Source organism: Oncorhynchus mykiss, chromosome 10, assembly GCF_013265735.2.
Source record: "Oncorhynchus mykiss isolate Arlee chromosome 10, USDA_OmykA_1.1, whole genome shotgun sequence".
Taxonomy (NCBI): domain Eukaryota; kingdom Metazoa; phylum Chordata; class Actinopteri; order Salmoniformes; family Salmonidae; genus Oncorhynchus; species Oncorhynchus mykiss.
Genome location: NC_048574.1, coordinates 39,780,974 through 39,808,861, shown reverse-complemented (window position 1 = coordinate 39,808,861; position 27,888 = coordinate 39,780,974). Strand labels below are relative to the sequence as shown.

General features: G+C 40.7%; 1 protein-coding gene and 2 long non-coding RNA genes across 4 annotated transcripts; 2 read left to right on the top strand and 1 right to left on the bottom strand.

Annotated features, from left to right (window-relative positions):
• Positions 1–225: 225 nt before the first annotated feature.
• On the top strand, positions 226–18,985 carry LOC110533108 (galectin-9-like). 2 transcript variants are annotated; one of them, XM_036990249.1, is made up of 5 exons: positions 226–256; positions 17,333–17,421; positions 17,565–17,772; positions 17,934–18,053; positions 18,245–18,985. In XM_036990249.1, exons 1-5 carry the CDS (start codon positions 245–247, stop codon positions 18,284–18,286), a joined length of 471 nt encoding a protein of 156 aa, XP_036846144.1. In that variant the 5' UTR covers positions 226–244; the 3' UTR covers positions 18,287–18,985. The 2 variants fall into 2 exon arrangements, with proteins under 2 accessions (XP_036846144.1, XP_036846143.1); XM_036990248.1 differs by lacking the exon at positions 226–256 and adding an exon at positions 10,936–11,324.
• LOC118966773 lies at positions 12,256–13,086 on the top strand. Its single transcript, XR_005053661.1, has 2 exons — positions 12,256–12,600; positions 12,933–13,086. It is a non-coding gene; the product is annotated as an uncharacterized LOC118966773 (long non-coding RNA).
• Positions 18,986–19,326: 341 nt separating the features above from the next.
• On the bottom strand, positions 19,327–21,161 carry LOC118966774. Its single transcript, XR_005053662.1, has 3 exons — positions 20,405–21,161; positions 20,223–20,294; positions 19,327–20,017 (listed from the first exon to the last, which is right to left on the bottom strand). It is a non-coding gene; the product is annotated as an uncharacterized LOC118966774 (long non-coding RNA).
• Positions 21,162–27,888: the final 6,727 nt, after the last annotated feature.

Here is a 27,888-nt window from a genome sequence, read left to right as displayed (position 1 = left end):
AGCTGAAATGAAAATGAAGCTCTGACAAAATTAAATAGTTTAGAGAATGTACTGAAAGGTGCTATTCTTCAGATGGTAATGTACAAGGTTTATTTTACAGACACCCCCTCCATACACCCCCCAGCCGTCCTTTGTAAGTACCCGTGACGTCGCTAGGCCTATTTTAGTGGGGCTTTAGCAGGCATGCTGGTGATGCTGATGGGGCATGCTTTCTTCAGCAAAGATGGCTGAAAAAAATACTAGAATGGAAGAAAATGTAACTGATTTATGTCATAACGAATCATGCAAAAAAAAATTACAGTTAACAGGAATATGATAGTTAATGTAGAGACAAACAATTAGGCTTTTTTTTTTTAAATCAAAGTTAATTTATGAAAATCACGATTTATCAAGATAGCTGACTAGCTAACATTAGCCAGCAAGCTGGCTAGCTTTACGGGTGTTGTGACATGCATATGAAATTGTAATTCTGGTTTAATGTTTTAAGGACTCCTGAAACAACCAGCAAACCAGGCTGTCATAATGTGAATCAGTGGATGTGAAGAATCTTGCTAGCTAAAGCATTTATTGCAAATTGAATGTACAATTTTGTAAGCTTGCCTTGCTGATATTTGCCATACAATGCAGAAAGATTAAATAACGTGGCTAGCTATGTTATGGCTTATTGTGCGGAGGATAAAAATACCTGTATGCCTATGGATGTGTAGCTAGCTATCTAGCTGATCTGTGTATAGACCCAAACATTTGGTATCCATATTAGTTCAGAACCTAGCTATGAACCTCAGCTATCATAGCCAGTTGTATCAACTTCAAAACAGTCTGAATGACATTTAATGAAGCCTGTGGATTGAGTAGAATATAATATAACTTTGTGCCAAGGATGCAAGTCACACATGTAGTTATTACCATGCATGAGATCCATTCCCACACTGTAACCTGTACATTTAATATAGTCGCTGCCGTATTCATCAACCTGGCCAAGGCTTTCGACTCTTTCAATCACCACATTCTTATTGGCAGACTCGACAGCCTTGGTTTCTCAAATGATTTCCTCGCCTGGTTTACCAACTACTTCTCTGATAGAGTTCAGTGTGTCAAATCGGAGGGCCTGTTGTCCGGACCTATGGCTGTCTCTATGGGGGTGCCACAGGGTTCAATCCTCGGGCCGATTCTCTTCTCTGTATACATCAATGATGTTGCTCTTGCTGCTGTTGATTGACTGATCCACCTCTACGACACAATTCTGTATACTTCTGGCCCCTCTTTGGACACTGTTAACTAACCTCCAGACGAGCTTCAATGCCATACAACTCTTCTTCCGTGGCCTCTAACTGCTCTTAAACGCAGGGAAAACTAAATGCATGCTATTCAACCGATCACTGCCCGCACCTGCCCGCCCGTCCAGCATCACTACTCTGGACGGTTCTGACTTAGAATACGTGGACAACTACAAATACTGTAAACTCTCCTTCCAGACTCAAATTAAGCATCTCCAATCCAAAATTAAATCTAGAATTGGCTTCCTATATCACAACAAATCATCCTTCACTCATGCTGCCAAACATACCCTCGAAAAACTGACCATCCTAACTATCCTCGACTTCAGTGATGTCATCTATAAAATAGCCTCCAACACTCTACTCAACAAACTGGATGCAGTCTATCACAGTGCCATCCGTTTTGTCACCAAAGCCCCGATCACTACCCACCATTGCGACCTGTACGCTCTCGTTGGTTGGCCCTCGCTTCATACTCGTCGCCAAACCCACTGGCTACAGGTTATCTACAAGTCTCTGCTAGGTAAAGCCACACCTTATCTCAGCTCACTGGTCACCATAGCAGCACCCACTCATAGTGCGACAAGAGACGAAAAGAATCTGCCCACTCCATCAAGCAATGGGGACAACACAGGGCATTCATGGGACCTCATGGAACCATGGACCGCACCTGCAGAAACTGGACAACAGGGGGAAGCAGAGGAGATACCTATCATAGACTTCTCCCAGCTGACGCTTGACATACCACCTACGCCACCTCCAGTGGTAGAAACAACCAGCTGGTATGATTGAGTAGAATCAGCCAACAGCAACACGGAAGCAGCAATGTGAGAGTCAATAGTGCATGACCTTGAATGGTAATAATAGGAAGCTTCCGTTTAACACACAGGCCTAAGGTAACGTAGGTCTACAGCACCAGTGGGAACTTCCCCTGTAAAAAGGTATATAAGGAGAACAGAGATCATAAGACAGCATGATCCTCATTAACATATGAGACAGACTTCATATGGAGAATCATCACAGGTAAATTTACTATTGCACTATACTCTTTTTGTTAGACTATAACAATATTTGAGAACTGGATTATTTTGCCTAAGTACTTATTGGATCACTATCTGAATATACTTGGAGGAATTTAGTGACCCCGAGACTGAGTCTACGAAACAGTGGTCTAAACGCCTCTTGAATACAGACGAAGTGGCAGTCACTCAGTGAGACATCAGGTACAGATGTGATTGGCAATACAAGGAAACAGCAAAGTACCAGTTACAATATATTGAGTCCATACACAGAGTTGGAAGTGTATTAAGATATTGGAATCTAGCGTCATAGCTGTGAGAATACCAATTACAGGAAAGTGACCAAGGGGCTGAGCATTTAAGGTAATTTAACTATTTTTGCCATTTAGTCAATATTGTTAGAAGTATTAACACATTTAAAGTTTTGCAATATCTTGCATAGCTTAAAGCATTAAGGATTGATTGAGCATTATTGTTGTATTGAGAAACTGTATAACCATTGAATTGTGATGTGTATAAGACAAAAAACAGACTAAATAAAAGCTTGAAACTGACAACTAGGCCAGATTAACGATCTGGAGAGCAAACGCCTTTGGCACTCTCACTGAACAGAAAGTAACCCTGGCTATAGGTTAAAGTGATTGCACTAAAGAATATTTCATTGTGTGGACAATAATATATTTTTAATAGTCAAAACAGCTGACGAGCATAATAACTAATAGGAGTTGTTATTAGGTATTGATATATACATAGGTAAAGATAACTTGAAAGTAAGGAAATATAGGAGGAATCCATAACGCTTAACAATATTTAAATAGGAGTATATCTATCCAAGGCCTCATACTAGACCGGAAAAATAAGGGAGTGACAATGTGAACAAAGGAACAAACCCAACTCACGCGAAGGGCCATTACGAATAAAAAGGAAGGTTGGTAGGGCCGCACGGCAAGGCCCTTGTTACTCCGAAGTAACTAAAATCCTAAAGTACTCTGCCTAGCCAGAGGACGGGGTAGAGACTTTTGCTGCAGGTATTGGGCAAAAGTCAGCACCGTGACAGTAGCACACGCTCCAGCAGGTATATATCACTGGTCACCCCCAAAGCCAATTCCTCCTTTGGTCGTCTTTCCTTCCAGTTCACTGCTGCCAATGACTGAAAATAACTGCAAAAATCTCTGAAGCTGGAGACTCATATCTCCCTCACTAGCTTTAAGCACCAGCTGTCAGAGCAGCTCACAGATCACTGCTCCTGTACTTATCGCCCAATCTTGGTCCTGGGACAATGGATACACATTGTAATGAATAGACTAGAAAAAGGATTTAACTAGTTAAAGGCTGATTTGAATATTATATATACACACAGAAACATAATTGCGTCTAGTCGGCCCGAAGTTTATCTTAAAAGCGGGTGAGGTGTTGATGCGAATGGGTATGGCAACCTCTCACATCAAAAAAATCTAAGGATGAGAGAGATGGAGAGAGAGCATGTTTATGCCTTGTGTTTTTATTTTTTATTCTAACATTGTTAGTCATCATAATAATTAGGAGGTGAAATGCAAAACTGACCTTGGATCATTAAGTCTGGGACTACAGCATCTTTCTGTATTTCAATGTAACGCATCTCTTTATTAATACTTCCTGTTGACCTGACCAAGTGACCTCATGTCTGATCATGCTGTGCCCTCTATGTAGCCAGTTCAGATGTGGGAGGGGTTCACCGACACAGCTGATATAACCTAGAGGATTTAGGGAGAAGAGGAGAGAGGGATGAAGAGAAGGAGAGAGAGTGTTATTGAGAAAATAAGGTAGTTAAAGAGACAGTGTTCAACATGAATCTGTGTGTGGCCTCACCTGGTGTCCACAACACACTAAGTGGCTGCAGAGTACTTTATGCTGCAAAACAAACAGACACACGAGGACAAACAATATAGCGTAGTTAAATAAATAATGAAGTGTTTTACTATTCTCCATGGTTTGCCCTCTTGCCTATTCGTTGAAGGTGGGAGGAGCCACAGTTATACACCTGAGCCTGCTTACTGCACAACACAATCCATCAATCAGATTCATACATGAGTATGTAGGTGTTAGTTATAGGGTGTCTATTTTTTCAATATGGGTCATTTAAAAACAGCCTGTTTTGTTTTTGTATAGAGGTCACACCCTTACCTAAACAGCACCCTCACCTGATAAGTAGAAATCGAAGGGAGAGAAACTGGGAATTGAATAACTGCAGTTGACATAGCTAACTAAATGGAAGAATACTCGTATTGCAATGTGAATGGCTCTTAAAAGAGCCTTTGGTTGTGCATAGTGTAGTCTATGGTGTTGCCAGGGAACAGAGCCCTCTTTGAAGAAGTAGGAGGTGAAGATCTCCCGCACACAGCCTCTTGCTGCGTTGTTGGACCCCATCCTTGAAACATCCTGCAGAGCAGCAGACTTCTCCTCTGGCACACGGCGGCGAGCTGTAGATCCCCTCCTTGTCCTCATGTCCATCCTCATGAAGTTATGCAGGACACAGGTAGCCTTCACACACCTGAATTCCTCCAGAAGGCAGTCCCAGATGGCCCTGGTCACCCAACCTTGCAGTGCCCTACACATTAAATGTAGGCAATCGTTTTGAATATGTAGGCAATCGTTTTGAATCTGTAGGAATATGGAAGACAATGTAGTTATTATACTTTTACATCACCAGGTCATTGTGGATTACTAAAGTATAATATCCCTGATAACAAATCATGATAACATTGGATTGATAGATGCATGGGCGCACACATGTGCATTTGACAATAACAGGATCATATCAAGGATAGCATCACAAATGAATACATAAATACCAGTCAAAGCTTGAGGATGAGTTGATCATTTGAGTCAGCTGTGCAGTGCTAAAACAACAACAACCTTCACCCCTTTGAGTCCCCAGGACTGAGAACCACTGCTCTTCATTGGGACCTCTTCATGTGTAGAGGCTTTCAAAGCTCACTATCTGAGGACAGAAAACCACAACAGATTTCATTATAGTCAAATTACATCGCACTGAATATTATGTTACTATTATCTCCGTCCTCACTTCTAGGGTTAGGAACTACAAAAGTACCTGCCCTATCCAGAATAGCCTACTCTCTCACTTTGAGTTGGGGCTGCTATCCTTTCACCCTCCTCCATGGCTGTTAGCTAGCTACCTACAAATGCATTTGGAGTTAGTTTTTTACAGTCATAAATACATCAAGATAGCTAGCTGATATGAAGTTAGCTAGCTAAGTAAATTAAATATCACCAGCTACCTATCTATACAGTATGTGAAGTAGGCTAGATAGCTAGCTCATTTAGCAGCTCATTTGAGTTAGTCTGCACTGTAGTTAGTTAGCTAATAATAGATTCATTTTTATAAAAAATAAAAAAAACATTTTTGAAATGTATTTACTTACTTGAATAGGTTCTCCCAGCCATGTGGACAGTTGGAAACAGGGCAGCAAAGTTTGTTTGTCACCAGAGCGTTTTAGAGGAGATTACTATAGACTATGTACCTATTTACTAACCAGACCTTCATACAAACTTGCTATGCTGAATTATTGACGCACAATGGAATGCGCTGCCAGCATGCCCACAAGAGTCACAACGGCAGGCCTAAGCGGCAATTCACCGCTATCTAGTGTACATGCACCGTTAGCCACCCTATCCATGAAACTCTAGTGACATCACTGGTAGGTGATATGACCAGGTAACAGCTAGGATGTGGTGCTGAGGCAGCCATGGACCAAAGAGGCCATGCAGGTTCTAGTTTGGGCTCGATAGACAGAGGCCTAGGACTGTCCAAATAAATGTTAGGTGTAAATGGGTACTTGTGAAGCCAGGTATGCCCATGTGGTGGCCTTCAGATCCTTTTCCAATTTAAATTCCTTAAATACTTCTGGTCCTAGAGTAATATGTGAAAGTAACATATCAATTAACCAATCAATTCTCACGAAGGAACGGTTACAATGGAACGAAACCATTTCAATGGGTAGTGAATTGCAATCACCAATCGGCAAAGGCCGCTGCGCAATGCAGGTGTACTTGGCATAAAATGTGTCAGTTGCTATCTTATCTGAGGGTCACCGTTTCAATTACTACGTTCCAAGTTAGACGACACTTGCAAAACTGGGTCAAGCCATCCACTCTTTAGTTTCCTCCTGAATTTGTATGCGTGGAATCACAACACTTTATGATATTGCGTGTTTTCTGGAAACTGAGTCGGATGCACTCACGCACAGATATAGACCATAGCTACAAATTATTCCAAGCAAACAGTTTGAATTACACTTACTCGATCTTCCATAATTATAACAAATCGTTTATTTCATTTTCGTGCTTTATCAAAAAATACTTTGATATCACGGATAAAGTGAGGCAGCTAATGGGGTGATGTTAAGCAAAAGTTAAATTGTTAAAGCAAGATGTTTTTAATTTTGACTAACTTATAAAAAAAAATTAAAAACACTTATTTACATAAGTATTCAGACCATTTGCATATCACACTTGAAATTGAGCTCAGCTGCATCCTGTTTCCGTTGATCATCCTTGAGACGTTTCTTCAACTTGATTGGAGTCCACCTGTGGTAAATTCAATTGATTGGACATGACTTGGAAAGGCACACACCTGTCTATATAAGGTCCCACAGTTGATAGTGCATGTCAGAGCAAAACCAAGACATGAGGTTGAAGGAATTGTCTGTAGAGCTCCGAAACAGGATTGTGTCAAGGCACAGATCTGGGGTAGGGTACCAAAACATTTCTGCAATAGTGAAGGTCCCCAAGAACCCAGTGGCCTCCATTACTCTTAAATGGAAGAAGTTTGGAACTACCATGACTATTCGAGGGAGAAGGGCCTTGGTCAGGGATGTGACCAAGAACCCAATGGTCTTTATTTAACCAGGCAAGTCAGTCCAGAACAATTTCTTATTTACAATGACGGCCTACCAAAAGGCCTCTTGCTGGGACGGAGGCTGGGATTTAAAAAAATGAAATATGACAAAACACAACATTGAGACCTAAAACAACATAGCAAGGCAGAAACACATGACAACACAGCATGGTGGCAACACATGGCAGCAAAACAAAACATGATACAAACATTATTGGGCACAGACAACAGCACAGCTTCTATCTCAAGGCCATCAGACTGTTAAACAGCCACCACTAACATTGAGTGGCTGCTGCCAACACACTGACTCAACTCCAGCCACTTTAAACAATGCTACCTAATATGTTTACATACCCTACATTATTCATCTCATATGTATATGTATATACTGTACTCTATATCATCTACTGCATCTTTATGTAATACATGTATCACTAGCCACTTTAACTATGCCACTTTGTTTATACTCATTTCATATGTATATACTGCATTCAATACCATCTACTGTATCTTGCCTATGCCGCTCTGTACCATCACTCATTCATATATCTTTATGTACATATTCTTTATCCCCTTACACTTGTGTCTATAAGGTAGTAGTTTTGGAATTGTTAGCTAGATTACTTGTTGGTTATTACTGCATTGTCGGAACTAGAAGCACAAGCATTTCGCTACACTCGCATTAACATCTGCTAACCATGTGTATGTGACAAATAAAATTTGATTTGATTGATTTGATTTGAAGGTAGAGACAACAATACATCACACAATGCAGCCACAACTGTCAGTTAGAGTGTCCATGATTGAGTCTTTGAAGGAAGAGACTGAGATAAAACTGTCCAGTTTCAGTGTTTGTTGCAGCTCGTTCTGGTCGCTAGCTGCAGCAAACTGAAAAGACTAGCGACCCAGGGAGGTGTGTGCTTTGGGGACCATTAACAGAATGTTAGACAGGTGTTGTATGTGGAGGATGAGGGCTGCAGTAGATATCACAGGTAGGGGGAAGTGAGGCCTAAGAGGGTTTTTAAAAATAATCACCAGTGGGTCTTGCGATGGGTTAACAGAGATGACCAGTTTATAGAGGAGTGCAGTGATCCAGGGCCTTGCGAAAGTATACATCTCTCTTGGCGTTTTTCCTATTTTGTTGCATTTCAACCTGTAATTTAAATAGATTTTTATTTGGACTTCATGTAATGGACATATACAAAATAGTCCAAATTAGTGAAGTGAAATTTTAAAAAATGTAATAAAATGTAAAAAATAAAAAACTGAAAAGTGGTGCGTGCATTTGTATTCACCCCCTTTGTTATGAAGCCCCTAAATAAGATCTGGTGCATCCAATTACCTTCAGAAGTCACAAAATTAGTTAAAGTCCACCTGTGTGCTATCTAAGTGATCGTTTTTCAACAACTCCACAAATTTTTGGAAAATTCCAGAAAATTCCATCATGGCTTTGGAAGCTTCTGATAGGCTAACTGATGCCAAGCATCACGTCTGGAGGAAACCTGGCACCATCCCTACGGTGATGGCAGCATTAAACTGTGGGGATGTTTTTCAGCGACTGGGACTAGGAGACTAGTTAGGCATGGTCGATTAATTAGGGCCGATTTTTTTGTTTTTATAACAAATCGTAATCAGCCTTTTTGGATGCTGATTATGGCTGATTACATTGCAATCCACGAGGACATTGCAATCCACGAGGAGACAGCGTGGCAGGCTGTGAACACCTGTTACGTGAGTGCAGCATCAAAAGGACCTTGTGGCTGCAAGGAGCCATGGTTAGTTGCTAGCTAGCATTAAACTTATCAAATAAAAACAATCAATCTTCACATAATCACTAGTTAGCTACACATGGTTGATGATATCACTAGCTTAAATAGCTTGTCCTGCGTTGCATATAATCAATTTGGTGCCTGTTAATTTATCATTGAATCACAGCCTACTTCAACTTTGCCTAATGTTAGTGTTGAAATACTGGAGAGTTGAGACCAAATCACGGACGCTGGACAGAGTGGATTTCAGTTGTAACAAAAGACAGTTTTAATGAGTCAGAGATATCTTGTCCCGCAGTTTTACGTGCACGGACCTAGTTCACATAACTCGGCAAGGAGCCAGGTGAAAAAGAGGCCTATACAATGGTTACATACATTTTTATACATAGAATAAAGTAGGTGGAGTCTTGTCGTTTCGGTCTTCTTGACTGGTCGGAGGGTTGGAGGCGGGCCTTGCTCTAGCCAGAGCGGGCCCCATTGGTGCACAGCAAAAGTTCTTTGCTCTTGGGACCGGCCAGTTAGAGGGAGATGAGATGTGTGTTTATATAAGGAAGAGGGGGTCAGTCTTATGGCTGGGTGTATGTGTTCTTACGACGGAATGTCTTTGTTTATATGAGCTATGTGTATGAATATTTATATAACACTAACTTGTGATGATTTAACAAAAGCACATTTGCAAAAAAAGCACAGTCGTTGCACAAATGTGCCTTACCATAAACATCAATGCCTTTCTTAAAATCAATACACATAAGTATATATTTTTAAACCTGCATATTTAGTTAAAAGAAATTCATGTTAGCAGGCAATATTAACTAGGGACATTTAGTCACTTCTCTTGCGTTCAGTGCAAGCAGTCAGGATACATACCGCAGTCTGGCCTCCTGGCTTGTTGCAAACTGTGTGAAGACCATTTCTTCCTAACAAAGACCATAATTCATTTTACATAATTTTACATAATTATGACATAACATTGAAGGCTGTGCAATGTAACATCAATATATAGACTTAGGGATGCCACCCGTTCGATAGAATACATAACGGTTCCATATTTCACTGAAAGAATACGCGTTATGTTTTATAGATGATAGTTTCCAGATTTTCCCATATTAATGACCAAAGACTCGTATTTCTGTGTTTTTATTATATTATAATTAAGTCTATGATTTGATATTTGATAGAGCAGTCTGAGCGGTAGTAGGCAGCAGCAAGCTCGTAAGCATTCATTCAAACAACACTTTACTGCGTTTGGCAGCAGCTCTTAGCAATGCTTGAGGCACAGCGCTATTTATGACTTCAAGCCTATCAACTCCCGAGATTAGGCTGGCAACACTAAAGTGTCAATAAGAACATCCAATAGTCAAAAGGTATATGAAATACAAATGGTATATAGAGAAATAGTTGACGAGTCAAAATTCCTATAATGGATTGAATCCCTGAGCTGACAAGGTAAAAAATCTGTTGTTCTGCCGCTGAACAAGGCAGTTAGCCTACCAGGGAGCAGTGGGTTGTCATTGTAAATAAGAATTTGTTAAATAAAAGATCCTCTCTAATCTTTACAGGAATGTGGTTCTGAATATAAACAGCAACATCTCCACCACTGGCATTTCTGTATTTTCTGTAAATGTTATGACCTTGTATTGCTACCACTTTATCATCAAAGGTATTGTCTAAGTGTGTTTCAGAGATGGTCAGAATATGAATGTCGTCTGCTACTTGCAAGTTATTAATTTCATGAACCCTGCTACATATGTTAATGTAGGCTATTTTGAGCACTTTTCTGGGATGCTTGCTTGTTTTCATTGCTTTACTGGGAAGCTTAGCAGAAGTAGATATTCTCATGTTATTTATGTTAGTGTATGGTGAGCTGCACACAGTGGACTTCCTACTAGGGCACACCGCCTCAGTGCTAACAGCATTAATCTGGTTCATAGACACGTGATTGCGGCAAACTGGTTCATAGTCACGTGATTGCGGCATATAATAGCTGTAGCATCAGCAGAGGCATTTGGGAACTTAGAGGGACATAAATTAGGTGACTTACATTATGTCTACCACTGCCCCTTGTATAATGTACATTTGCTAAAACATTATGATGACTCAGCGACACAGTGGTAGGGATTCATTGATCTGGGTTTGAGAGTGTATAGAGAGAGTGCAAAAAGAAAAGCGGATGGCTTGACCGTGTTTCAATTAGTGTAAAACAATGATGACCGCATGAGTCATTGTGAGAGAAATGTATAAAAGTGCCAGAAAAGAACCACCGAACGTCTACGCGGTGCACTCTCTAGATTCACCATAAAGTCAAACCGACAAATCAGAGCCACACTGCAGCATGGATTATCAGCAACCCTTCTGCAATCCGGTAACAATTCTACTTTGACATTATTTACATGTACTTTTCAGGCCCCACTATGTGTGAGTTTTGGGAGTCATTTTGATACTTATTTTTGGTGTAATGTTCCACAATATTTTTATATTCTGGACCCACAGATTTTCCTCTAGCCCAGCACGCTCTAGCACATCCGATGCAACTAAAATCAGGTGAAATGGGTTTGTTAGTGATGCATTTAGTGGACTAGAATAAAAATGGGTTCCTCAGGAACAGGACTGAAAAACATTGAATAGGTCTGTCTATATTTCCTGTCATTTTCATATCCACCCTTGACACCTAAAAACTTAAGTGATTGATATAATCAATGAAAGAAGGTAAGAAAAAAGGAAACTATAACCTTTTAGGGTGGGTTGCACCAACATGGTTTTAATTCATCTAGGATTAGAGCTAATCTATGTTTTGTAAATCTAGGTTTATAATTAATCAGAGATGTGTGGCACCACTTCATTTTAAATCTGGCTCAGTAAATCTACAATTAACGGTTTAAACTATGATTAGTGACGTGTTGCACCAATATATGAGTTTGTTCTTGAGTTGAAACGAAGTAGCTAGCCTACTTGACAAATGAGGCCACAAAATTACTGCTCCTTGATAAAATAATAACAATGTAACGTTTGAACTATTGCAACTCCTTCGTGAAAGGATCTCATGGGTTGGCTGATTTTATTTTTTATTTTTACAGTACTAGACATATAACTAATTCGTTAGCTACTGTAGCTAGCTAGTTTATAAACAAAGCTAGCTAGCATTAAATACAATGTATTATTGTCATTACTTATTTGGGCATGTATCATTTGTCAGCTACACACCTGATCATGGCTTGTTAAAGTTGTTCACATTTCTCCGTTTATGAAAACCTCGTCGGAACTGATGGGAACTGATGGAGGAATTTAGTAATGTACTGGAGGATAAAAAGACAGACAACACGACTGTCAAAAATGAGGAAGACACCTGGGCCATTTTATGCCACAGATTTAATGGATCGACACGGATTAAAGAAAAAAGGAACCCAAATCAAATGAAGGTGTGCTGGAAAAACGCGAAGCGAAAGCGAAAGCAAAAGCAAAAAAAGGATGCAGCAGAGGCGAGTGCTATTTCAGACCGGAGGGGGCCTCCGTCCAAGAGAATTGATCCTCTCTCCCAGAAGATTTGAGAGATGGTTCCCCAGCAGTTTGCCCCTCTCCTTTACCCTTATGATGACGACGGACAACTCGGCCCACCGATATTTAGTAAACATAAATAACTGGTAAATATCAATGACTATAATGCACGTTAAAACTAACTTACGATGTTAATTAACACAATCATCGCGGGATGAACGGTGTCAGCCACCGGTAACGTGTGGGTGCTTCATATGCGCTACAGTCAATTATGATTGCATGTATACTTATATTAAATATAACAGGAATATGTTAGTTCATGTAGAGACAAACTATTATACTTATTTTTTTTATCATAAAGTTAATTTTCGATCATCTCGATTTAGCAAACTAGCTGACTAGCTAACATTAGCCAGCTAGCTTTATGGGAGTTGTGACATGCGTATGAAATTGTAATTCTGGTTGTTTAATGGTTTAGGGACTCCTGAAACAACCAGCAAACCAGGCTGTCGTAATGTGAATCAGTGGATGTAAATAATCTAGCTAGCTAAAGCATTTATTGCAAATTGAATGTACAATTTTGGAAGCTTGCCTTGCTGATATTTGCCATGCAATACAGAAAGATGAAGTAACGTAGTTATTATGTTCTTGCTTATTGTGCAGTGGAGGATACAAATACCTGTATTGTAACCTGTACATTTAATATATTCACTGATCATGTACTCTACCTTGGAAAATAAAGGTGCAGTTCAGGTATGAATGTCTTTGAGATTATTTCAGTCATATCCATACCAGGAGTATCAAATTCCAGTGTTTGAATGATGCTGTGTCTGCATTACAATTATACACTTCAACAGTGTTTACCAATCTTGGTCCCAGGACAGTGGTTACACATGGTTCCCTACGACTAGAAAAAGGATTTAACTACTTAAAGGCTGATTTGTAATTCACATATATATTTAAACAGAACATTACACTTCCTATGCATCATGTAAATACTCTAAAACCAGTTAATCACAATATCTAATGCCCTTCATTTGCATTGATCTGATAAACACAGGATATGTTTAGTATTTCAACCAGTAAAGAATGTGAAACTCTTTATTGAAAGAAGTTCATTATCCAAGTGTTATAAATACATACATTATAAATATAATTGTAATATTGTAAATTCAAGTTCAATCTGTATTTCAATGCACATCTGTTGTGCATTATAAAAACAGAGGAAGAAAGGAGGTGAGAGGTGTAAGAGACAGAAAGGGAAAGAGGTAAGAACATAGGAGCAGGGAAGGGAGCATACAATTTATGAATCACAGTGCTCCCCAAATATTCTCTCAGTTCATCACAATTGCATCATTGCGTCTAGTCGGCCTGAAGTTTATCTTAAAAGCGGGTGAGGTGGCTGATGGGACTGGGGGGTGGCATCCTCTCTCATCAAAACATATCTAAGGAAGAGAGACAGATGGAGAAAGAGCATGTTTAAGCCTTGTGTTTTTATTCTAACATTGTTAGAACCTCTGATCATGCTGTGCCATCTATGTTTTATTTTTTATTTAACCAGGTAGGCTAGTTGAGAACACTTTCTCATTTACAACTGCGACCTGGCCAAGATAAAGCAAAGCAGTGCGACAAAAACAACAACACAGAGTTACACATGGAATAAACAAACATACAGTCAATAATACAATGGAAAAGTCTACATAAATTATGTGCAAATGAGGTAAGATAAGAGAGGTAAGGCAATAAATAGGCCATAGTGGTGAAGTAATTACAATATAGCAATGAAACACTGGAATGATAGATGTGCAGAAGATGAATGTGCAAGTAGAGATAATGAGGTGCAATGGAGCAAAATAACAGTATGGGGATGCGGTAGTTGGATGGGCTATTTACAGATGGGCTATGTACAGGTGCAGTGATCTGTGAGCTGCTCTGACAGCTGGTGCTTAAAGTTAGTGAGGGAGATATGAGTCTCCAGCTTCAGTGATTTTTGCAGTTCGTTCCAGTCATTGGCAGCAGAGAACTGGAAGGAAAGGCGGCCAACGAGGAATTATCTTTGGGGGTGACCAGTGAAATATACCTGCAGGAGCGTGTGCTGCGAGTGGATGCTGCTATGGTGACCAGTGAGCTGAGATAAGGTGGGGCTTTACCTAGCAAAGACTTGTAGATGTCCTGGAGCCAGTGGGTTTGGCAACAAGTATGAAGCGAGGGCCAGCCAACGAGAGCGTACAGGTCGCAGTGGTGGGTAGTATATGGGGCTTTGGTGACAAAACAGATGGCACTGTGATAGACTGCATCCAATTTGTTGAGTAGAGTGTTGGAGGCTATTTTGTAAATTACATCGGCGAAGACAAGGATCAGTAGGATGGTCAGTTTTACGAGGGTATGTTTGGCAGCATGAGTGAAGGATGCTTTGTTGTGATATAGGAAGCCGATTCTAGATTTAATTGTGGATTGGAGTTGCTTAATGTGAGTCTGGAAGCAGAGGTTACAGTCTAACCAGACACCTAGGTTTTTGTAGTTGTCCACATATTCTAAGAATCGTAAAGAGTAGTGATGCTAGATGGGCGGGCAGGTGCTGGCAGCTATCAGTTGAAAAGCATGCATTTAGTTTTACTTGCATTTAAGAGCAGTTGGAGGCCACGGAAGGAGAGTTGTATGGCATTGAAGCTCATCTGTAGGTTAGTTAACACAGTGTCCAGAGAAGGGCCAGAAGTATACAGAATGGTGTCGTCTGCGTAGAGGTGGATCAGAGAATCACTATCAGCAAGAGAGATAATTGATGTATACAGAGAAGAGAGTCGGCCTGAGAATTGAACCATGTGGCACCCCCATAGAGACTGCCAGAGGTCCGGACAACAGGCCCTTCAATTTGTCACACTGAACTCTATCAGAGAAGTAGTTGGTGAACTAGGCGAGGCAATCATCTAAGAAACCAAGGCTGTTGAGTGTAACGATAAGAATGTGGTGATTGACAGAGTCGAAAGCCTTGGCCAGGTCGATGAATACAGCTGCACAGTATTGTCTCTTATCGATGACTGTTATGATATCGTTTAGGACCTTGAGCATGGCTGAGGTGCACCCATGGCCAGCTCGGAAACCAGATTGTATAGCGTAGAAGGTCCGGTGGGATTCGAAATGGTCGGTGATCTGTTTGTTAACTTGGCTTTCAAAGACCTTAGAAAGGCAGGGTAGGATAGATATAGGTCTGTAGCAGTTTGGGTCTAGAGTGTCTCCCCCTTTGAAGAGGGGGATGACCGCGGCAGCTTTCCAATCTATGGGTATCTCAGACGATACGAAAGAGAGGTTGAACAGGCTAGTCATAGGGCTTGCAACAATTTCGGCAGATAATTTTAGAAAGATAGGGTACAGATTGTCTAGCCTGGCTAATTTGTAGTGGTCCAGATTTTGCAGCTCTTTGACAACATCAGCTATCTGAATTTGGGTGAAGGAGCAATGGGGGATGCTTGGGCGAGTTGCTGTGGGAGGTGCAGGGCTGTTGACTGGGGTAGGGGTAATCAGGTGGAAAGCATGGGCAGCTGTTGAAAAATGCTTGTTTAAATTTTCAATTATCGTGGATTTAACGATGGTGACAGTGTTTCCTAGCCTCAGTGCAGTGGGCAACTGGAAGGAGGTGCTCTTATTCTCCATGGACTTTACAGTGTCCCATAACTTTTTTGAGTTTGTGCTACAGGATGCAAATTTCTGTTTGAAAAAGCTAGCCTTTGCTTTCCTAACTGCCTGTCTATATTGGTTCCTAACTTCCCTGAAAAGTTGCATATCAAGGGGGCTATTCGATGCTAATGCAGTACGCCACAGGATGTTTTTGTGCTGGTCAAGGGAAATCAGGTCTGGAGTGAACCAAGGGCTATATCTGATATTTCACCTGTACATAGCCCATCTGTAAACAGCCCATTATCTACCTACCTCATTCCCATACTGTATTTATTTATTTATTTATCTTGCTCCTTTGCACCCCAGTATCTCTACTTGCACATTCATCTTCTGCACATCTACCATTCCAGTGTTTAATTGCTATATTATAATTACTTCATCACCATGGCCTATTTATTGCCTTAACTCCCTTATCTTACCTCATTTGCACTCACTGTATATAGACTTTTTGTTTTCTTTGTTCTACCGTATTATTGACTATGTTTTGTTTATTCCATGTGTAACTCTGTGTTGTTGTATTGTGTCGAATTGCTTGTTCTCAACTGGCCTACCTGGTTAAATAAAGGTGAAATAAAATAAAACATAAATATAGGCGAGGCTGTCGCTCATTAAGCCAGGGAGTGCTTGGGGATAAAGGAGGAAGCAGCCTGCACAAAGGGGCAGACAATGGAGAGAGACATGTGTGATATGCCGAGTGGGAGAAGTGAGAACAGTGGCTGTGAGATTACCTGTTGTGACCCAGACTGTTGGATTACCCCCTTTTGTGTACCAAACCGGATTGGCTGAGGGTCCGATTTTAAGGATTACCCCTGAAGAATGGAACGGACAACGAGAACAGGTTCTGGACTGAAGTAATTGATGAATTCCCCTTCTTCACCCGTGTACAAAAATCCCTAATAAACTCCCAATTTGTGTTCTAGTTGTGCTACTGGTGCATGTTTTGTTATTGAACATTGTGACGTGGAAACCCCACACCCTTGAGCCTGCTACACAAGTTTATGAGTTAATCCATGTTGGTGCAACCCACCTTAGATTGTTATAGGTTACAGAATGCTTGATGTAGCCATTGTGAACATTTAAAGTTTTCAACTAAATCTATTGCAAAGTCCCTAACCTAATCAGGCAGACTACCTGGCTACTAGCTGGTGAAAGAAATGAGACACCCAGCCTGGTCAAGTGTTGTTTCTTTGCTTCATGTCCTAGAGCGTGCCATTCACTGGCTGTATCCAGGGAGGTCTGCATGAGGGGAAGACCATCACTGTGACAGGGAGAGTCCTGCCAAATGCCAAGAGGTAGACCTACCTAGTAGTGCATATCTCTTTTTCACTAGGACAGCCATGTATTTTTTTGTTCAGTCTTGTCACTCACTATCAGCACAGAAGGGATCTTGTTAAACCTAATCACTTTAAAATATGGCCCCATTTCTTCTCTCTAGGTTTCATGTGAATTTGCAATGTGGCTCAAAAGAAAAACCTGACGTAGCCCTCCACTTCAACCCCCGATATGATGAATCCAAACACCATGTGGCCTGCAACACCATGCTGAGCTCTAAGTGGGGCCCAGAGGAGCGTAAATATTATATACCCATGACCCAGGAGGAAAGATTTACCCTCCTGTTCCTGGTCAACCGAGATACATATTCGGTCAGTAGACTTTTATCACTTATACTTAAGCTACACATTTTGGTTTTACTGTTGACTTATTGAATTGTATCAATATTCTAAAGCAAAAAAGATTCAAACCATAATTTGTTTCTCCATGTGCCATTGATTTCTTGTCTCTCCTAAATCCGATCTTATCCCAGGTGATTGTGAATGGTGCCCACTTCATGGAGTACCTGCACCGGATGTCAATCACCCAAGTGGACACCATCTTCGTGTCTGGGGATGTGGAGATCGAATCCATTGCCTTCTCCAACTCTGCAGTGAGTATCTGACAGGTCCTCCGTTTGGGAGAGTACTGTACATCTTTGCAGTATTCTAGAGAAACTATTATGCATATTTTCTTATAAAGTTAATTTCCGAAAATCTCGAATAAGCTAGCTAACATTAGTCAGCTAGCTTTACGGGTGTTGTGACATGCGTATGAAATTGTAATTCTGGTTTAATGTCTTAGGGACTCCTGAAACAACCAGCAAACCAGGCTGTCGTAATGTGAAACAGTGGATGTAAAGAATCTAGCTAGTGTGGGATCCTGTATTTTACATTATAGCTATTAGCATATATATGATTAAATATTATCTGATGTTGGTTGTGTGAGGTGTCTGCATTTGTGCACTGGAGCATCATTATGAGATTAAACAACTGCTTGCTACTTGCCTGTTTGTGTGTGACAAGAACTGAGTAACATGGTGTGACCTGCATGTTACAAAACTGTAGATAACAGCCCAGCAGATGCTTTGTCCTTGTGTTTGTATGTAACAATATTGAGCACATGGTGTGACTTGCTGTATCTTACAAAGTTGGTCATCACAAGGTTTAACTGAGATGGAAAAATACTGAACAACACAATAGCAGGAACTGAGCAACTGTTATAACTAGGGGGTGATACCAGAACAGTAGGAATCTATACATCGACGGAGTTAGGACTCCAAGAAGCGCCAAGAGGCGGGGACCCACCTGAGCGCCTGCGATAGGCTGGGCAACTTTAAACCACGCCCACGCCTTTGCCACTTATTACTTAGCTAATAAAAAATACATAGTATACAATCGGTGACTCAGTGTTATATTTATCCTGATACCAGATTCGAATTTACGCAACTCTAACACTAGCTAAAGCATTTACTGCAAATTGAACGTACAATTTTGGAAGCTTGCCTTGCTGATATTTGCCATGCAATGCAGAAAGATGAAGTAACGTAGTTATTATGTTCTTGCTTATTGTGCAGTGGAGGATACAAATACTTGTAAGGCTGTGTAGCTAGTTATTTAGCTGATCTGTGTATGGACCCAAACAATTGGTATACATATTAGTTCAGAACCTAGCTATGAACCTCAGCTGTCATAGCAAGTTGTCATTCAGACGGTTTTGAAGTTGATATTTTAATGAAGCCTGTGGATTGAGTAGAATATAATATAACTTTGTGCCAAGGATGCAAGTCGTATATACATGTAGTTATTACCATGCATGAGATCCATCCCCACACTGTAGCCTGTACATTTAATATATTCACTGATCATGTATTCTACCTTGGCAAATAAAGGTGCATTTCAGGTATGAGTGTCTGAGATTATTTCAGTCATATCCAATACCAGGAGTATCAAATTCCAGTCTTTGAATGATGTGTCTGCATGCATGTATTACAATTGCAGTATACACTTCAACAGTGTTTACTAATCTTGGTCCTGGGACAATGGATACACATTGTAATGAATAGACTAGAAAAAGGATTTAACTAGTTAATGGCTGATTTACAATTCATATATGATTTAAACAGCAGAACACTACACTTCCTATGCATCATGTAAATACTCTAAAACCAGTTAATTGCAATATCTAATGCCCTTCATCTGCATTGATCTGATTAACACAGGATATGTTTAGTATTTCAACCAGTAGAGAATGTGAAACGTTTTGAAAGAAGTAAATTATCCAAGTGTTATAAATGCATGCATTTATAATTGTAGTATTATAAATACAAGTTCAATCTGTTCTTCAATGCACATCTCTTGTGCATTTATAAAAACAGAGGAAGAAAGGAGGTGAGAGGTATAAGAATATAGGAGCAGGAAAGGCAGCATATTGAATTGAATCCCAGTGCTACCCAAATATTCTCTGTTCGTCACAATTACATAATAGCGTCTAGTCGGCCCGAAGTTTATCTTAAAAGCAGGTGAGCTGGCGATGATGGGACGGGGGAATGGCATCCTCTCTCACATCAAAACATAACTAAGGACGAGAGACAGATGGAGAGAGAGCATGTTTTAGCCTTGTGTTATTTTTTCATTCTAACATTGTTAGTCATAATCAGGAGGTGAAATGCAAAACTGACCTTTGATCATTAACTCTGGGACTACAGCATCTCTTTCTGTTTATCAATGTAAAGCATCTCTTTAATAAATGTTCCTGTTGACCTGACCAAGTGATCTCTCACCTCTGATCATGCTGTGCCCTCTATTTAGCCAGTTCAGTTGCGGAAGGGGTTCACCAACACAGCTGATATAACCTTGAGGATTTAGGAAGAAGAGGAGAGAGGGATGAAGGAGAGAGACTGTTATTGATAAAATAAGGTAGTTAAAGAGACAGTGTTCAACATGAATCTGTGTGTGGCCTCACCTGGTGTCCGCACCACGCTGGCTGCAGAGTACTTTATGCTGCAAAACAAACAGACACACGAGGACAAACAATATAGCATAGTTATAGAAATAATTTAGTGTTTTACTATTCTCCATGGTTGGCCCTCTTGCCTATTCTTTGAAGGTGGAAGGAGCCACAGTATTACACATGAGCCTGCTTACTGCATAACACAATCCAATCAGATTGATAAATGGGTGTGGGTTATAGGGTGTCTCTTTGTTTTTGTACAGACATCACAGCATCCTCACCTGAGAAGAAGAAATCAAAGGGAGAGAAACTGGGAACTGAATAACTGCAGTTGACATAAGTAAATGGAAAAATACTCTTATTGCAATGTGAATGGCTCTTAAAAGAGCCTTTGGTTGTGCATAGTGTAGTCTATGGTGTTCCCAGGGAACAGCACCCTCTTCAAAGAAGTAGGAGGTGAAGATCTCCTGTACACAGATTGCCTCTTGCTGCGTTGTTGGACCTCATCCTTGAAACATCCTGCAGAGCAGCAGACTTCTCTGGCACATGGCGGCGAGCTGCAGATCCCCTCCTTGTTCTCGTGTCCATCCTCATGAAGTTATGCAGGACACAGGTAGCCTTCACACACCTGAATTCCTCCAGGAGGCATTCCCAGATGGCCCTGGTCACCCAACCTTGCAGTGCCCTACACGTTAACTGTAGTCAATCGTTTTGAAGGAATCTCCAGTTACAAGGTATCTAGGAATATGGAAGATAATGTAATTATTTGACTTTTACATCACCAGGTCATTGTGGATTACTAAAGCATAATAACATTGGATTGATAGATGCATGGGCACACATACAGTGGGGCAAAAAATAATTTTTTTAATTTGCAAATAAATTCATTAAAAATCCTACAATGTGATTTTCTGGATTTTTGAAGTTGAAGTGTACCTATGATGAAAATTACAGGCCTCATCTTTTTAAGTGGGAGAACTTGCACAATTGGTGGCTGACTAAATACTTTTTTGCCCCACTGTATGTGCATGTGACAATAACAGGATCATATCAAGGATAGCATCACAAATGAATACATAAATACCACTCGAAGCTTGATGATGAGTTGATCATTTGAGTCAGCTGTGCAGTGCTGAGACAAAAACAGCGGTCACCCCTTTGAGTCCCCAGGACAAGGACTGAGAACCACTGCTCTTCATGGGAACCTCTTCATATGTAGATAGGCTTTCACAGCGCTCTTTAACTGAGGAAAGATAACCTCACAAGAAACAGACTTCATTATAGTCAAATTACACCGCACTGAATATTATGTTACTTTTATCTCCGTCCTCACTTCTAGGGTAAGGTACTACACAAAAGTACCTGCCCTATCCAGAATACAGTCGTGGCCAAAAGTTTTGAGAATGACACAAATTAATTTTCACAAAGTCTTCTGTTGTCAGTTTGTATGATGACAATTTGCATCTACTCCAGAATGTTATGAAGAGTGATCAGATGAATTGCTATTAATTGCAAAGTCCCTCTTGGCCATGCAAATGAACTGAATCCCCAAAAACATTTCCACTGCATTTCAGCCCTGCCACAAAAGGACCAGCTGACATCATGTCAGTGATTCTTTCGTTAACACAGGTATGAGTGTTGACGAGGACATGGCTGGAGATCACGCTCTCATGCTGTTTGAGTTCGAATAACAGACTGGAAGCTTCAAAAGGAGGGTGGTGCTTGGAATCCTTGTTCTTCCTCTGTCAGTCATGGTTACCTACAAGGAAACATGTGCTGTCATCATTGCTTTGCACAAAAAGGGCTTCACAGGCAAGGATATTGTTGCCAATAAGATTGCACCTAAATCAACCATTTATCGGATCATCAAGAACTTCAAGGAGAGCGGTTCAATTGTTGTGAAGAAGGCTTCAGGGCGCCCAAGAAAGTCCAGCAAGCGCCAGGACCGTCTCCTAAAGTTGATTCAGCTGCGGGATCGGGGAATGGTTCAGAGCTTGCTCAGGAATGGCAGCAGGCAGGTGTGAGTGCATCTGTACGCACAGTGAGGCAAAGACTTTTGGAGGATGGCCTGGTGTCAAGAAGGGCAGCAAAGAAGCCACTTCTCTCCAGGAAAAACATCAGGGACAGACTGATATACTGCAAAAGGTACAGGGATTGGACTGCTGAGGACTGGGGTAAAGTCATTTTCTCAGATGAATACCAACCTTAAACATCTGCTATCTGAGCAGCTAACCGATCGCTGCAGCTGTACATGGTCCATCAAATAGCCCACCCAATTTACCTACCTCATCCCCAAACTGTTTTTATTTCTGCTCTTTTGCACAACAGTATCTCTACCTGCACAGGACCATCTGATCATTTATCACTCCAGTGTTAATCTGCTAAATTGTAATTATTCGCCTACCTCCTCATGCCTTTTGCACACAATGTATATAGACAAAAAAATATATACATTGTTTACATTTTTTTTCTACTGTGTTATTGACTTGTTTATTGTTTACTCCATGTGTAACTCTGTGTTGCTGTCTGTTCACACTGCTATGCTTTATCTTGGCCAGGTCGCAGTTGTAAATTAGAATTTATACTCAACTAGCCTACCTGGTTAAATAAAGGTGAAAAAAATCCCCTTTCCGATTGTTTGGGGAATCAGGAAAAATAGCTTGTCCGGGGGGAGACAAGGTGAGCGCTACCATCAGTCCTGTGTCATGCCAACAGTAAGCATCCTGAGACCATTCATGTGTGTGGGGTTGCTTCTCAGCCAAGAAAGTGGGCTCACTCACAGCAACTTCTCCCAACCATCCAGGAACAGTTTGGTGATGAACAATGCCTTTCCCAGCATGATGGAGCACCAGCTACCTATCTATACAGTATGTGAAGTTGACTAGATAGCTAGCTAGCCAACTAGCTAGCTCATTTGAGTTAGTCTGCACTGTAGCTAGTTAGCTAATACATCGTTTTTAAAAAACATTTTTGAAATGTATTTACTTACTTGAATAGGTTCTCCCAGCCATGTGGACAATTGGAAACAGGGCAGCAACGTTTGTTTGTCAACAGAGCGTTTTAGAGGATATTACTATAGACTATGTACCCATTTAATAACAAACCTGCTATGCTGAATTCTTGACGCACAATGGAACGTTCTGCCATATGCTACCTGCACGCCCACAAGCGAGTCACAATGGGCAGCAATCTACCGCTATCTAGTGTACATGCACCCTTAGCCACCCTATCCATTAATCTCTAGTGACATCCCTGGGAGGTAATATGACCAGGTAACATCTATGATGTGGTGCTGAGGCTGCCATGGACCAAAGAGGCCATGCAGGTTCTAGGTTGGGCTCGATAGACAAAGAGGCCTGTTAAATGTAAATGTGCACTTGTGAAGCCAGGTATGCCCATGTGGTGGCCTTCAGACTAGATGCAATCCTTTTCCAATTTAAATACCTCTGGGCCTAGGGTAACTTATGTGAAAGTAATATATCCATTCACCTATCAATTCTCACGAATTGGAATGGAACGAAACTATTTCAATGGGAAGTGAATTGCAATCACCAATCGGCAAAGGCCGCTGCGCAATGCAGGTGTACTTGGCATAAAATGTGGCAGTTGCTATCTTATCTGAGCGTCACCGTTTCAATTACTACAGTCAGGTTAGCCTACACTTGCAAAACTGTCTGGAACGTCGTTTGGGTCATAAAGCACGTGTTAAAAATGCAATATTTTTAATGCTACGAGTGTAAACTAAGCAGGCATAGGCGTTAAGTTAACGCATTAAATAACACGCATTAAATGAATTTGTATGCGCGAAATCACAACACTTTATGGTATTGCGTGTTTTCTGGAAACTGAGTCGGATGCACTCACGCACAGATCAAGACCATAGCTACACATCATTCCAAGGAAACAGTTTGAATTACACTTACTCGATCTTCCATAATTATAACAAATAGTTTATATTATAAAAAATACTTTATCACGGATATAATGAGGCAGCCCTAGCCTAATGGGGCAATGTTTAGCATCTGTTCAATTGTTAAAGCAATATGTTTTTAATTTTAGCTAATTTATTTAAAAAAAATTAAAAAACTGAAATACCTTATTTTAAACAAGTATTCAGACCCTTTCCTATGACACCCGAAATTGAGCTCAAGTGCATCCTGTTTACATTGATCATCCTAGAGACGTTTCTACAAATTGATTGGAGTCCACCTGTGGTAAATTCAATTGATTGGACATGACTTGGAAAGGGACACACCTGTCTATATAAGATCCCACAGTTGCTAGTGCATGTAAGAGCACAAACCAAGCCATGAGGTTGAAGGAATTGTCTGTAGAGCGCCGAGATAGGATTGCGTCGAGGCACAGATCTGGGGAAGGTTACAAAAAATGTCTGCAACATTGAAGGTCCTCAAGAACCCAGTGGCCTCCATTATTCTTAAATGGAAGAAGTTTGGAACTAACATGACTATTCCTAGAGCTGGTTGCCCAGCCAAACGGAGCAATCGGGGGAGAAGGGCCTTGGTCAGGGATGTGACCAAGAACCCGATGGTCTTTATTTTATTTAACCTTTATTTAACTAGGCAAATCAGTAAAGAACAAATTCTTATTTACAATGACGGCCTGCCAAAAGGCAAAAGGCCTCCTGCGGGGATGGGGGTGGGATTAAAAATATGACAAAACACAACAAGAGAGACAAAACAACACTACATAAAGTGAGACCTAAGACAACAACATAGCAAGGCAGAAACACATGACAACACAACATGGTAGCAACACAACATGGTAGCAGTACAAAACATGGTACAAACATTATTGGGCACAGGTAACAGCACAAAGGGTAATAAGGTAGAGACAACAATAAATAATGCAATGCAGCCACAACTGTCAGTTTGAATGTCCATGATTGAGTCTTTGCATGAAAAGACAGATAAAACTGTCCAGTTTCAGTGTTTGTTGCAGCTCGTTCCGGTCGCTAGCTGCAGCAAACTGAAAAGACTAGCGACCCAGGGAGGTGTGTGCTTTGGGGACCATTAACAGAATGTTAGACGGGTGTTGTATGTGGAGGATGAGGGCTGCAGTAGATATCACAGATAGGGGGAAGTGAGGCCTAAGAGGGTTTTTATAAATAAGCATCAACCAGTGGGTCTTGTGATGGGTATACAGAGATGAGGAGTGCAGTGATCCAGTGCCTTGCGAAAGTATTAACCTGTAATATAAATATATTTTTATTTGGACTTCATGTAATGGACAAACACAAAATAGTCCAAGTTGGTGAAGTGAAATCATCTGTCACATAGTCATTAAAACTCGTTTTTCAACCACTCCACAGATGTCTTGTTGACAAACTATATTTTTGGCAAGTTGGTTAGGACATCTACTTTGTGCATGCAAGACAATTGTTTACAGACAGATTATTTCACTTATAATTCACTGTATCACAATTCCAGTGGGTCAGAAGTTTACACACAAAGTTGACTGTGCCTATAAACAGCTTGGAAAATTATGTTATGGCTTTAGAAGCTTCTGATAGGCTAATTGACATAATTTGTGTCATTTGAAGGTGTACCTGTGGATGTATTTCAAGGCCTACCTTCAAACTCAGTGCCTCTGCTTGACATCATGGGAAAATCAAAAGAAATCAGCCAAGACCTCAGAAAAAAAAATTGTAGACCTCCACAAGTCTGGTTCATTCTTGGGAGCAATTTCCAAACACCTGAAGGTACCACGTTCATCTGTACAAACAACAGTACGCAAGTATAAACACTATGGGACCACGCGGCCGTCATACCGCTCTGGAACGAGACGCGTTCTGTCTCCTAGAGAAGAACGTACTTTGGTGCAAAAAGTGCAAATCAATCCCAGAACAACAGAAAAGGACCTTGTGAAGATGCTGGAGGAAACAGGTACAAAAGTATCTACAGTGCCTTGCGAAAGTATTCGGCCCCCTTGAACTTTGCGACCTTTTGCCACATTTCAGGCTTCAAACATAAAGATATAAAACTGTATTTTTTTGTGAAGAATCAACAACAAGTGGGACACAATCATGAAGTGGAACGACATTTATTGGATATTTCAAACTTTTTTAACAAATCAAAAACTGAAAAATTGGGCGTGCAAAATTATTCAGCCCCCTTAAGTTAATACTTTGTAGCGCCACCTTTTGCTGCGATTACAGCTGTAAGTCGCTTGGGGTATGTCTCTATCAGTTTTGCACATTGAGAGACTTACATTTTTTCCCATTCCTCCTTGCAAAACAGCTCAAGCTCAGTGAGGTTGGATGGAGAGCATTTGTGAACAGCAGTTTTCAGTTCTTTCCACAGATTCTCGATTGGATTCAGGTCTGGACTTTGACTTGGCCATTCTAACACCTGGATATGTTTATTTTTGAACCATTCCATTGTAGATTTTGCTTTATGTTTTGGATCATTGTCTTGTTGGAAGACAAATCTCCGTCCCAGTCTCAGGTCTTTTGCAGACTCCATCAGGTTTTCTTCCAGAATGGTCCTGTATTTGGCTCCATCCATCTTCCCATCAATTTTAACCATCTTCCCTGTCCCTGCTGAAGAAAAGCAGGCCCAAACCATGATGCTGCCACCACCATGTTTGACAGTGGGGATGGTGTGTTCAGCTGTGTTGCTTTTACGCCAAACATAACGTTTTGCATTGTTGCCAAAAAGTTCAATTTTGGTTTCATCTGACCAGAGCACCTTCTTCTACATGTTTGGTGTGTCTCCCAGGTGGCTTGTGGCAAACTTTAAATGACACTTTTTATGGATATCTTTAAGAAATGGCTTTCTTCTTGCCACTCTTCCATAAAGGCCAGATTTGTGCAATATACGACTGATTGTTGTCCTATGGACAGAGTCTCCCACCTCAGCTGTAGATCTCTGCAGTTCATCCAGAGTGATCATGGGCCTCTTGGCTGCATCTCTGATCAGTCTTCTCCTTGTATGAGCTGAAAGTTTAGAGGGACGGCCAGGTCTTGGTAGATTTGCAGTGGTCTGATACTCCTTCCATTTCAATATTATCGCTTGCACAGTGCTCCTTGGGATGTTTAAAGCTTGGGAAATCCTTTCGTATCCAAATCCGGCTTTAAACTTCTTCACAACAGTATCTCGGACCTGCCTGGTGTGTTCCTTGTTCTTCATGATGCTCTCTGCGCTTTTAACGGACCTCTGAGACTATCACAGTGCAGGTGCATTTATACGGAGACTTGATTACACACAGGTGGATTGTATTTATCATCATTAGTCATTTAGGTCAACATTGGATCATTCAGAGATCCTCACTGAACTTCTGGAGAGAGTTTGCTGCACTGAAAGTAAAGGGGCTGAATAATTTTGCACGCCCAATTTTTCAGTTTTTGATTTGTTAAAAAAGTTTGAAATATCCAATAAATGTCGTTCCACTTCATGATTGTGTCCCACTTGTTGTTGATTCTTCACAAAAAAATACAGTTTTATATCTTTATGTTTGAAGCCTGAAATGTGGCAAAA